General features: G+C 38.2%; 1 protein-coding gene across 1 annotated transcript; it reads left to right on the forward strand.

Moving 5' to 3' along the window:
- Positions 1–7,363: 7,363 nt before the first annotated feature.
- Positions 7,364–8,677, forward strand: LOC127106593 (eukaryotic translation initiation factor 4 gamma-like). Its single transcript, XM_051043890.1, has 2 exons — positions 7,364–8,057; positions 8,334–8,677. The coding sequence occupies exons 1-2, from the start codon at positions 7,364–7,366 to the stop codon at positions 8,675–8,677; spliced, it is 1,038 nt and encodes a 345-aa protein (XP_050899847.1).
- The last annotated feature ends 5,332 nt before the right edge of the window (positions 8,678–14,009 follow it).

Here is a 14,009-nt window from a genome sequence, read left to right on the forward strand (position 1 = left end):
CCGTGTCATCCTTGTCCAGTTCAATATTGGGCCCATAGACATTTATCCTGTTATGCAGGATGGGCAAATTCCATCTAGGTCACTCATGTCCCTCAACATGCTTCATGGAGTACCCATCAACTGTCTTTATGGTTATCCAGTTACGGACAACGTTGGATCAGCAATAAAGCACTCGACTCCACATCTAGGGTCCATAGTGGTTTCAGATCAAAGAGTGGTATACACCATTATCACCATGAGAATAACTTATGACACTTTGCATAACTTTCTATATAGTATTCTCATAGCGGGTCAATCCGGTATAAATATTACTCCTAATATTCATACCTATGTTTGAGACTTGATAACTCTTTATCCATGATCCATGAGATGTGATCATCAGTCTACAAACATAATAGTCTTAATGCTTTAATGTTATCCCACTTCACACTAAAGCTCGACTACGGATACATTAAGAATAATGTCCTTATGTTTAATGTGATCTCATGATTAAGTCATACTTGATACATTAAACAGACTAGCTATTCTAGGGACTTTATTAAACAAACGTAATAAAGAAAAAGCCTTTTATTATTAATAAATAATTCGATACAAGTACCAAAAGCATTGGCCTCTAGGGCTTACACCAACACAGCCTACCTCATTGAGAGACACAACAACAACGCACAAAAAAAGTCATTCATATTCTCTCTCAATTTTCACGAGCTGCTGCTCATACGTGAAAACTCTTGCTCAAATACTTTGCTGTAATATTTGCTTACTCTTAGAAGCACTATCTATTACAAACTTATTTTGCTAAATTATTTTTGTTCCTCAAGTGACTCTGCGTAGTCTGTATACTTGAGAGGACTAAGAGATCATTCTCTTAGACGTTTGGTTGTGTAATCATTCAAGATTAGTGGATTAAGTCCTTTTTGAAGGCGAAATCACCTTGACCGGGTGGACTGGAGTAGCTTTGTTTTCTAAGCGAACCAGTATAAAATTCTGTGTGTTCTTATTTTTGAAAAAGCTTTTATTTTCTAAAACAATTCAAACCCCCTTTCTTGCTTTTCTCACCTTCAGTTGGTATCAGAGCTTCGGCTCTATTATTGATATTCTAATCAAACACTTAACAGTGTAGAGAGATCCAGAACGAGAAAAATTATGGACAACACCAATGAAAGAGATAGTTACAATAGTAAACCTCTAGTCTTTGATGGAGAAAAATTCGATTATTGGAAAGACAGAATCGAAAGTTTCTTTCCGGGCTACGACACTGATCTCTGGGACATTGTCACAATTGGTTACATACCACCTGTAACAGATGCTGGAGTTGCCATTCCCAGAAGCAAAATGACAGATGATCAGAAGCATGAATTCAAGAATCATCACAAAGCCAGAATGATACTTCTCAATGCCATATCCTACAATGAGTGTGAAAAAATCACCAACAAGGAAACAGCTAAAGAAATACTTGACTCTCTGAGGATGGCTCATGAAGGAAATTCTCAAGTCAAAGAAACAAAGGCTCTGGCTCTAATCCAGAAATATGAAGCCTTCAAAATGGAGGACGATGAAGCTATAAAGGTAATGTTTTCTAGATTCCAAACTTTAATTGCAGGTCTTAAAGTGCTAGATAAAGGATACACAACTGCGGACCATGTCAAGAAGATAGTCAGAAGCTTGCCAAAGAAGTGGAGACCCATGGTCACAACCTTAAAACTATCAAAGGATCTGAACAACAGCAGCCTTGAAGAACTAGTAAGTTCACTAAGAAGTCACGAGATAGAACTAGAGGAAGATGAACCTCAGAAGAAGATCAAGTCTGTAGCACTAAAGTTCAGATCAGAAAGGCGCAAATCTGATAGAAACAAAGCATTCCAGGCTGAAGAAGAAGACATTGATGACTCTGAAAAGGAAGATTCTGACGATGAGGAAGAATTATCCCTTCTGACCAGAAGAGTGAAACAACTCTGGAGAAAAAGGAATAACAACTTCAGAAAACCAAGATCCAAAGGAGATCGATCAGAACCAGCTTCAAAAGGTAAATCTAACGAAGATGTAACTTGTTATGAATGTAAAGAAACAGGTCATTACAGAAACGAATGTCCCCAAGTTAAAGAAGGAAAGCTCCAGAAAAGAGAACTTCAAGAAAAATTCCTTCAGAACCAAAAAGGGACTGATGGCTACCTGGGACGACAGTGGATCTGACTCATCAAAATCAGACTCTGATGAACAGGCAAATGTGGCACTCATGGCTACGACCTCCAAGAATACTTCAGATGAAGAATCTGAATCCGAAGAGGTATTTTCTGACCTTTCTCGATCTGACCTAGAATCATGCCTATCTGAAACTCTAAACTCATATCAGAAACTTAAACAAAAATTTATAGCTGTAAAAGGTGTGCTTGAAGAAACTTTAGAAGAATGTGGCAAACTTGAGATAACAGTTTTAGAACTAAAAGATGAAAACCAAACCTTGATATTGGAAAGAAATTCCATAAACAAAAAATGCTTAAACTTGAGGAAGCGTTATCTCAAGCTCCACAAACTTCAAACACAATAATTTATGAATATGAAAAATCCTTTCAAAAGTTTATGAAGAATGGGATAGAGAGGAGTAGAATGGCATCCATGATTTATGGGGTCAGTCAGAACAATATAAGAGGACTTGGGTATGATCCTAGTGAAGATAAAACTTCTACTAATGACCAACCTAAATCTCCATTTTCCTATCACTATACACATACACAAGCACAACGCTTTAATAGTGCTAGAAAACCCAAAGTGTTAAGAAACTCTGGGAAAACTAATCACAAAGGACCCAAAAGATTCTGGGTACCAAAGGATAAGATTGTTTATGTTGCAGATATCTTATGCAGCTGAGTTAAAACACCAGTCATGGTACCTGGACTCTGGATGCTCGCGACACATGAAAGGAAGAAAGTATATGTTCCAAAACCTGGAACTTAAAGATGCTGGATTCATAGGCTTCGGAGGAGATCAGAAAGGAAGGATCAGAGGCTCCGGAACTATTGGTAATGGTACTCTTCCCTCTATATCTGATGTTCTCTATGTAGAAGGATTAATGCATAATATGTTATCAATAAGTCAATTAAGTGATAACGGGTATGATGTAATCTTTAATCAAAAAACATGTAAAGCCATAAATCAAAACAATGGATCTGTCTTATTCACTGGCAAGAGGAAAAACAATATTTATAAAATAAATCTTTCGGATTTAAAAGAACAAAATGTAAAATGTTTAATGTCTGTTCATGAAGAGAAATGGGTATGGCATAGATGCTTGGGCCACATTAGCATGAGAAAGTTATCTCAGCTAAATAAACTCGAGTTAGTCAGAGGTCTACCTAAGCTGAAGTTCTCTTCAGATGCTCTATGTGAAGCATGTCAAAAAGGAAAATTTTCAAAATCATCTTTTAAAAAGAAAAATATTGTTTCTACCTCTAAGCCTCTAGAACTTCTTCACATTGATTCATTTGGTCCTGTGAAAACAGCATCAGTCAATGGAAAGAAATATGGACTAGTTATTGTTGATGATTTTAGTCGCTGGACATGGGTAAAATTCTTAAAGCACAAGAGTGAGTCTCACTCTGTATTCACTAACTTCTGTTCCAAAGTGCAAAACAAATTCGACTCTAGAATCATCAGAGTCAGAAGTGATCATGGTGGAGAATTTGAAAATAAATTTTTTGAGGAATTATTTGACTCTAATGGAATATACCATGATTTCTCCTGACCTAGAACTCCACAACAAAATGGAGTTGTAGAGAGGAAGAATAGGACACTCCAAGAGATGGCCATAACCATGATCAATGAAACAAATGTGGCTAAGCACTTTTGGGCTGAAGTAGTAAATACAGCGTGTTATATTCAGAATAGAATCTCCATAAGACCTATTCTGGAGAAGACTCCCTATGAACTGTGTAAAGGAAGAAAACCCAACATTTCTTATTTTCATCCTTTTGGATGCTCTTGCTTTATTCTAAATACTAAAGAACATCTGAACAAGTTTGATTCAAAAGCACAAAAAGGTATTATGTTAGGATACTCAGAACGCTCTAAAGGCTATAGAGTATACAATACAGAAACAAAAATTGTGGAAGAATCAATTCACGTCAGATTTGATGATAAGCTTGACCCTGAAAAAGTCAAAGCTAGTTGAGGAACTTGCAGATCTGGAGATTACTCTTACAGGTTCTGACGAGAAGATCAACGCACCTGAAGCATCTGCTTCTCAAACTTCACTAGGAACTAAATCCCCAGCAATCCCAAAGAAAGCTAAAAGTCGCCTCAACATATTTGAAGAGTTGATTCTGGGAAGCAAGGATGAACCTATCCGAACTAGGTCAACCTTCAAGGTACCTGAAGAAACTCCTCTAGGACTAGTATCTCTGATCGAGCCTACTTCCTGTGATGAGGCACTTCAAGATAGCGACTGGGTTCTAGCCATGCAAGAAGAGCTAGATCAATTCACAAAGAATGACGCCTGGGATCTTGTTCCTAAACCTAAAGGCACTCACATTATCGGAACCAGATGGAAGTTCAGAAACAAGCTGAATAAGAAAGGAGAAGTTGTCAGAAATAAAGCTCGACTGGTGGCTCAAGGGTACAGTCAACAAGAAGGCATTGACTACAATGAAACCTTTGCCCCAGTCGCCAGGTTAGAATCTATTCGCTTACTTGTTTCATTTGCTATAAATCATTCTATCAAACTGTATCAAATGGATGTCAAGAGCGCATTTCTTAATGGATATATATCAGAAGAAGTGTATGTCAACCAACCTCCAGGTTTTGAAAATTCAAATTGTCCAGAACATGATTTTAAACTTAAAAAATCTTTATATGGACTAAAACAAGCTCCCAGAGCTTGGTATGAAAGATTAAGTAATTTTCTTCTAGAACATGATTTTATCTGAGGGAAAGTTGACTCTACAGTCTTCTGTAAAAACATTAATAATGATCTCATGATATGCCAGATATACGTTGATGATATCATTTTTGGTTCAGCTAATGCCTCTGTATGTCAAGAATTCTCTGAGCTAATGCAGGCAGAATTCGAAATGAGCTTAATGCAAGAACTAAAGTTCTTTCTAGGAATTCAGATTAATCAAGCTTCAGAAGCCACCTACGTTCATCGAAGTAAATACATAAAAGACATTCTGAAGAAATTTGAAATGGCTGAATGCAAACCTGCTAAGACACCCATGCATCCAACTTGCATTCTTGAAAAAGAAGAAGTTAGTCAAAAGGTTTGTCAGAAGCTCTATCATGGTATGATAGGATCTCTTCTCTATCTGACTGCTACACGTTCTGATATTCTATTTAGTGTTTGTCTCTGTGCAAGATTCCAATCAGATCCTAGAGAATCTCATTTAATAGCCGTTAAGAGAATACTCAGATATCTGAAAGGAACTCCTAACCTGGGCCTGATGTATGAGAAAACATCAGAGTATAGACTATCTGATTTTTGTGATGCAGATTATGCAGGAGACATAATGGAACGAAAAAGTACATCTGGAAATTGTCAGCTCTTGGGAAAGAATTTGATATCCTGGGCCAGCAAAAGACAATCAACCATAGCCCTGTCTACTGCAGAAGCAGAATACATTTCAGCATCATTATGCACTACCCAGATGCTCTGGATGAAGAATCAACTAGAGGATCTTCAAATCTTTGAGAGTAACATTCCTATCTTTTGTGACAATACTGCTGCTATTTGTTTAAGCAAGAATCCTATTTTGCACTCCAGAGCTAAGCACATAGAAATAAAACATCATTTCATTAGAGACTATGTTTAGAAAGGGGTAGTAATGTTGAAATTCATTGATACAGACCATCAATGGGCTGACATCTTTACCAAACCCCTTGCTAAAGATAGATTCCTCTTCATCTTAAAGAATCTAAACATTCAAAATTGTCCTGAATAAAATGTGCCTCTGAGTTAGCGAAATAAGATTCTGATGTAAACAAAGTGGATTCTGCATCTGACTCTGATACTCCTACCAGTTAGAAGTCATCTGAGTTAGAAATCTCCAGGAACCAACCCTTTGGTATTCCTGAAGATCAGATAAAGCAAACACGTGGAGCACCTTGCGTCTGACCTTTGAACTTCTAGACAGCTATCTAGCAGTAATCAAGAAACAGTCTCTTGAGATCTCCTCGAGTAGTGTGCTGATGTTGAGATTAGACATCATTTATGAGCTGTGATCATTCTCCCTCTAACGTGCGTACTTGGTTTTTGTGCTACACTCATTTCTGTGTGTCGTTTTGCATGCGCCCTAATTTGGGTATTTAAACTCTTCTCTTCACTCATTGCACACTTTTCACTCTCACAAACACCCTTAACCTTCTTGCAAGTTTTTCCTCCCTCAAGACAGTTATGCAGTGTGCACCCAAGTTCTTCAACATTCAACCCAGTTCTTCAACAACATTCATGGATTCTCAACAACAATCAATGTATAACTTCTCTCAACAGATGAATTCCAACGAGTAAGCTCCAAGTTCAAGCACCCCAAACCCAGATGTTACCGGTGTCGTCTCCACTCCCATCTACAAACAACCTCACATTCTTGATCGTGAGCCTCATATCCACCTTGCAACACCTTTTGAAAAACTGGAAGTTTTGTGTGAATCACTGGTTGATTTTGACAACAAGCGAAGAAACAGTGTCGACCTCACTGAAGAACTGAATAATCAAGGTTGGGGAAACTACTTCCAACGTCTTTATGGTCCAGTTTACACAAACCTGGTTAAGGAATTCTGGAGATTTGCTGACGCTGACGATCACTGCATTGTCTCCTATGTTCTGGGAGTCAAGATGGTGATCACTGAAAAATCCATTGCTCCTCTTCTAGGCATGGAGAAAGCTGGAGGAAGAAGAATTTACAACATTAATCCTAGGGCAAAGTATGTGTCCCATGAGATTAATCCAACAATCTTCCAACAGAACGCTGAGGGAAAACACTCCAAGAATAAGGAACTACATCAGAACCTCCGGGTCTAGCTAAAGATCATTTTGGGCACCATCCATCATCGCCTAGCTTCCAACTCCTCAGACTACATCAACACAGACCAGAAGTGTATTTTGTACTATATCCACAAGGGTCTGAAGCTCTGCCTTCCTGCACTCCTCTTCAAGTATCTCAGAGACTCTGTGAGAGATACCAAAAACAACATGAAGCCCAGAAACTATATTCCCTTGGGGAGGCTCATTTATGACGTTCTGATTGAAAGTGGTCTCGTGGACCATCTGATTCAATTCAGACTCATGGAAGACATGATGATCGAAACTGGAAGAGCTCTGAACGCCCTCAATCTGAAGAGCATGGGGATTCTGAATCAAGTAAAGGTCAAACCAACTATGGACACCTCCTGCGAAGCTCTTAAAGATCAAAGAAAGATCCCAAATGAACTCTATCTGTTCTCAAAGATCGACCCTCCAGAGGTAGTCATGTATTACTTAGATGATCTGCGAAAACAAGGAGTAGAGTTCTCAGACTTCAACTTAGACTGGCTACCAAAATGTCCTCCAAACTTCATGAAGCGACCACGAGGACCATCTGAGAAGGAAAAACAGGCGAAGAAAGCAAAACTGGGAGAATCCCCTGGATCAAGACCTCCAGTACCTCTGACTGGATCCTTTGGTAAGTTTGTCTCTCTTGCTCCTTCTGTACAAATTAAGCCTATTGCTTCCTCAATCCCTCAACCAACACCCATATACACTAACTCAGAAACTCCTCCCTTAACCACCAAACCATCTAACCAACCCTCTCAAAAATTTAACCTGGCCACCACCTCTCTACCCATTTCGGAAGCAGAAATGCTAAACGAAACAACCTCACCCTCTTCATCTTCCTCTCCAGAATCATCACCCTACTACAACCTCTCATCAGACACTGAACCATCTGACCCTCACTCCCCAACTCTGGCTCAGCTCCAAACACATGTTCTGGCCTCTCAACAGCCAACACAATCCATTCCTGAACCAAAAGTCACTTCGTCATCCATAGAAGACCCAAACACAACCACATCTGACCCTCCACCATCCGAACCAAGTCACGCTGAAACACAACCAGTTAACTCTGAAATACCCCCACCAAATACATCCGCTGAACCACAAACTCCCACACTTAACCTAAGCCCTCCCACTTCTCCACCCCAAGCCTCTGAACCTGAAAACACCCTTCCAACCCTTGAGAAAGCAATAATGGTGTTTGTAGAAGCTTCAGTTGACAAGGTCAAGTCTCTGACCATTAACTCTGGCATCAATGATGATCCCTCCGCTGTAAGGACTCACTGGAACAGAGTGATAAGTTGGATGACCTCTGAAGCCTTTAAGCTGAAGGGCCTCTCTGAGCAAGTCCGCAACGAATTTATCAGAGACGCTGAGATCAGACTTCAGGAGCGCCTAGCCAGAGAAGCTGAGGAGCGAGCACACAAAGAAGCTGAAGAGAAAGCCAAGCAAGAAGAACTGCAAAGGATCAAGGAAGCTGAAGCCAAAGCTCTAGCTGGTGCCGTTGCTGCTGCTGAAGCTGAAGCACAAGCCAAAGTTGCCGCTGAAGAAGCAGCACGCCAAGCTGAAGAGTCTGCCACCAGAGTAGAACAGGATGCTCTGACTCAAGGGGAGTCCTCCACTTTTGTCCCGTTGGTTCTAAAGACTCTTGAAGAACTTTAGAAAGAACAGCAGGAAGCCCGAGCCAGATTGGATCAACAGGACTCAGTAAATGTCAACATTCGGAATCTGCTGACCCAGTTGCTCCAGAGGATGCCTTCACCTCCAAACCCTTAGGCACCTAGGATTTGTTTTCATGTTCTTTCCTTTTGCTTGTGGATCTTCTTATTTGCTTGTTGTTCTCTGCATTCTTGTTTTTTCTGCGTTTCTCGCCGCTGTACCTGCTATCTGTGAATATCTATATATATCTTTTTGCTCATTATTTTTCACTAAGTCTTTTTTATTCTGACTAAAAGGGGGAGAACTAAAAACAACTATGATGAAAACATATCTAACTCCTATCAGAATTCTGGAAACATTGTATCTAATTTGTGACTTAGAAATTTGCAGGAAAGTAGCTAGAAACACCATATCATGGAAGGTTCGGTAAGAACTTTTGAACTCCCAGATTTAACTCAGGGGGAGCTCACCTCTATTTGATCTAAAACTCTTATATAAAAATGTTCCATCTCTAAATTAAAATTGTTTTGTCATCATCAAAAAGGGGGAGATTGTAAGAACAAAATTATTTTTACGATAGATAACAAAGGATGAAACCAAAAATGGCACCCTAACAAAAAATTTCTAAGTGTGCAGGACTCTGAACAGCAACGAAGGACTCTGATCATTTTATCAAATACAAACATTAATCAGATACAAAGTGCTAGAAGATCAGACGCATCCGAGGAAGAAGTGCGCCCAAGAAGTTCTGAATCTGAGCAAAGCAAGACAGTAAAAAGAACCATAAGCTCTAAACATCTATTGGTCTTAGTTCTGATGACCTGGAAGACTAGTACTCTGAGAAGCTCTGATGAATTCAAACATGATCTCCTTCTGAAGAATGACTCCGATACAACAAGACTCTGATGAAGATTCACCAAATCTAGAAAGAGTAACGAAAATAATTTCTCAATATGGAAAGGGAGTATTTTAAGAAAGAAGTTATTCAGGGAGACAAAATGGTTATGGCAAGAAACACAGAAGTAATGACATTGAATGCTCATCAAAAACCAATATTCTGTCATCACTCCAACGGTCCTTCTCACTACTATATAAAGGACAACCTACCTCATTGAGAGACATAACAATAACACACAGAAAAAGTCATTCATATTCTCTCTCAATTTTCACGAGCTGCTGCTTATACGTGAATACTCTTGCTCAAATACTTTGCTGTAATATTTGCTTACTCTTAGAAGCACTGTCTATTACAAACTTATTTTGCTAAATTATTTTGTTCCTCAAGTGACTCTGCGTAGTCTGTATACTTGAGAGGACTAAGAGATCATTCACTTAGACGTTTGGTTGTGTAATCGTTCAAGATTAGTGGATTAAGTCCTTTTTGAAGGCGAAATCACCTTGGCCGGGTGAACTGGAGTAGCTTTGTTTTCTAAGCGAACCAGTATAAAATTTTGTGTGTTCTTATTTTGAAAAAGCTTTTATTTTCTAAAACAATTCAAACCCCCCTTTCTTGTTTTCTCACCTTCAATCTCACCACTCAGAGATCACCAAGCACAACAAACAGATTATATCATACAAAAAAAATACATACATCAATTATATACAATTATATACACACAAAAAAGTAGGCTAAACCCACCGGAGACTACTCCCCAGCAGAGTCTCCACTTAATTTCTATAGCGGTAAATTCATGATCATCAAGCTATGGATAAGCTAGACGTCAAATAACAAGAGTCGCCACCGCGCTTTTATTATTTCCAAGGGAAAAGGGAAAAAGTACGAACAAAACCCAAGACTAAGAAGTTTTCAAATCAAAACTAATAAAATTCCAGAGATTACAGGTAAGGGGGTTGGTTACATAGAGGGAAGGTGTTAGCCCCCAAAGTGTCCTAGGTACTCCTAGAGCGCCCTTTCTTGGGTGTATATGTATTTTTATACAAATTTATATTTACAAACAAATAGAATGGGGGGATGAGAAAAGAATTCATTAATTTATATTTTTGTGTTTGACAAGACCTTCGGACTTGTGCCTACGTACCAACATAAAAAATCAGGGATGAAAACCTCGTAGTTCGTGGTATAAATTTCAAAGTGGATGCATTGCTTTTAACAAAAATTTAAGTTTGAAAGACACAAAGGCCTAAAAATGGTTTGAATGAGTTAGTTCTTTTTGACTTTTGAAAATTTTAAGTCAAGTATAGTTAAGTATATTTACAAGTTTGATTGAGAGAAGAAGTTTGAAAATGCAATGGCATAAGGCCAAAGTTTCTAGTTTGCAATATGGTCTAAGTTTAGAAAAAACAAACACAAGAAAAGAAGTTTTTTTAAAAGGAGGGAGAGATTTTGAAATTAAAGAAGTGGGGAAAGATGAAGAGACTAATCCTAAGCATAAATTTAAAAGTTGAGACTTGAAAAGATTTGACCAATGGGCTGCAATCCAATAGACAAGAATGTCATATAGAAACCCAAATTCCCTTGGACATTAGAATCAAGCAACAAACAATGTACAAAATATCAACTTGAAGAGCAAGACATCTAATAAAGATAGCCACGTCTAAGCTTAGCAACTCTATGATCTTCTTCCAATTTGCCCATGTAGCAGAGGAATTCCACCAAGTCATAAGGTATAGGTTTAAAATAACAGCTTCCCAATGATCATGTTGCATATTGTAGCGGTGTATTCGTCACTTTATGATTTATTGATTAAATCAAAAGCAAAGCATACAAAGAATCGAGTCGCCACCGCACTTTTATTTATCCAAAGGAATGGCTAAAAAGCGAACAAAAGCCTAAGAAGTTTTACACATAGAAAACTAATGAAAAGGTCAGAGAATCTGGGTAAGGGGTAAATTACGCAATGGGAAGGTGTTAGGCACCCAAAACGTCCTAGGTACTCCTAGGGAGCCCTTTTCACACTTGTTGTACGAAATGTTATCTGTTTATGAAATATTTATTGTGCAAACATGGAATGAAGGGATGAGAAAAGAATGTACAAGTTATTATTTTTGTGTTTGAACGGATGAGCTCGTTGCCTACGTACCTTTCCATGGAAGGTAAGGATCAAAACGCCGTAGTTCGGCTAAAAGATTTCCAAAAATATGAGTGGATTGATTTTAAAACAAAAGCCCTAAGGTCTTTTGTTATCCACGGGAGAAAACTCAACCTTATACAAACAACAAGTCCACCACGTGAGAAAAGCTTCAACTTGCTAGTGAGGGGTTAACCCTATAATAAGCAAAGAAGTCTTACAATTCAATCACTAAGGACAAAAGGTGAGATTAACATCAACCAACTAGGATAAATCAAACCTATGGCTAATGCACGGAAACTTACCAAGAATCGACAAAGCCACAAAACAATTGAATGAGTGAAATTAATCAATTAGGATTTATTCACAAAGGAGTGGTCAAGATATGATTAGAATTCAATTCAAAAGAAGTATTGTGAAAATGAAGTTTGAAAAATCAAAGGCTTAAGGCCTAGGTTTCTAATTTGAAAAGAGATGAAAATGTTTGCACAATAGTTTTTCAAGTTTGGGATTAACATGCAAATGGAGGTTTAAATCAACAAAAGGTGGGTGGGTGAGGAAGTAAAACTTCTTAGATGTTCACCTCTGGAAATCATATGTAGATGATCCAAGTGATTCCTTTGGAATAAGGCAACAATGCAAATAAGCAAATGAAAAATGGATATCGGATACCAATCAATGGATTTACACCAATCTCCTAAAACAAAACAATGATACCAGATGCCAATCAATGGACTTACACTAATCTCACAAACAAACATGGATACCGGATACCAATCAATGGATTTACACCAATCTCCTAAAACCAAACAATGATACCAGATGCCAATCAATGGACTTATACTAGTCTCACAAAACAAAATAACAAGGATACCAGATGCCAATCAATGGGCTTATACTAGTCTCCCACCATATCATAGGAACAACTGCCAAGTAATGGACTTATGCTTGTCTCCTCCATGGACAAAGTAAAATGCTATAAAGTAAAGTTTATGAAATGATATACAAATGATGATGATAAATGCACAAAGGCACACTCAAGCAAATATGCACAGATGAATCAAGTAAGCCGACAAACAAGTCAATTAGCACACACTATATACAATCAATTAGGCTCAAACAAGGTTAGACTTTACAGTCAACTGGAATGGGGTATTGTGAGCTCTTAACCCTAACATTGAGAGTTAGGGTGAAGCAGATGAAAAGGAGATGAGGGGTGTGCCTCATAGCTCTTATCCCTGGCCTGGGAGAGCTTTAAACAATAGAAGATGTGGGAGTTCAGAAAGTTGGAACTCTTCTCCACAAATGATTTGACTCTATAAGATCTTGGGTTAATACCCACAATACATCAACATGTTATGTGAGCAAAGGGATGACACACTGAATAGTAGGAGATGGACTACACATCTCTTTTATCTACCAATTGCCTCATAAGAGGACTTTTCCTGCTTGGCACAAAGAGTAAACAATCACGAGCACTGCCTCTTAAGGAGGACTTCAGATAGGTGCCTGACCACATAACAGGCCAGGTCTTCCAGACTACATGAAGAAGAGAGGTTATACCTAAATGGTTAAGCAACCAAGCAAAAGCAAGTTCAAAATGAACATTAAGCAACTTATGTACCTGTGGAAACATCAAACAAATCAGTACAACTATACAGACAAACAACCAACAGTTAATGCAACAGATAACCAATATACACAATGTGTAAGCCAAAAGTCAAACTCAAGAGAGTCAACATCAACCTACAAAACACACATTAGTAATCAAAAGCAAATATCAAATGCTCTCAAGATGAGGCATCATCAATTGTGTAACTTGAATGTGTAACCTGAAACAAAGCTCAAAGATGAGAAGCAAACCACTAGGTCAGAGCCTAGGGTCAAAGATGGAGAAAAAATTCAAAACAGAAGCTGAAAATTAACATGAATCAACTTCAAACACATCTTGAAACAATCCAAAAGGTCTCACATCAATATCATTAACCAAATCCATTTCATGATCAATTGAAGTTCAAGGCAATTTTAAAGCTCAAATGTGACCAATCAGAATGAAAAATCTCGATTAAATCAGAAATCACTCAAATAATTACAAGAAAATTCATGCTCAATCACAACAGCCATAATATGCCTCACACAAATAATCAGGACAAATGGAGATCAATAGGCATGGCAAACACATCACATAAGTTGAACAAGCAAAGGTGTGACACAAATTGTCACACCAACTTAACATGATCGCAAAACAGAAATGACAAATGGTAAAAATACCAAATCAACACCAAAATGTCAAGCAACATGTCTAG

This window comes from Lathyrus oleraceus, chromosome 1 (genome assembly GCF_024323335.1).
Source record: "Lathyrus oleraceus cultivar Zhongwan6 chromosome 1, CAAS_Psat_ZW6_1.0, whole genome shotgun sequence".
Lineage (NCBI taxonomy): Eukaryota > Viridiplantae > Streptophyta > Magnoliopsida > Fabales > Fabaceae > Lathyrus > Lathyrus oleraceus.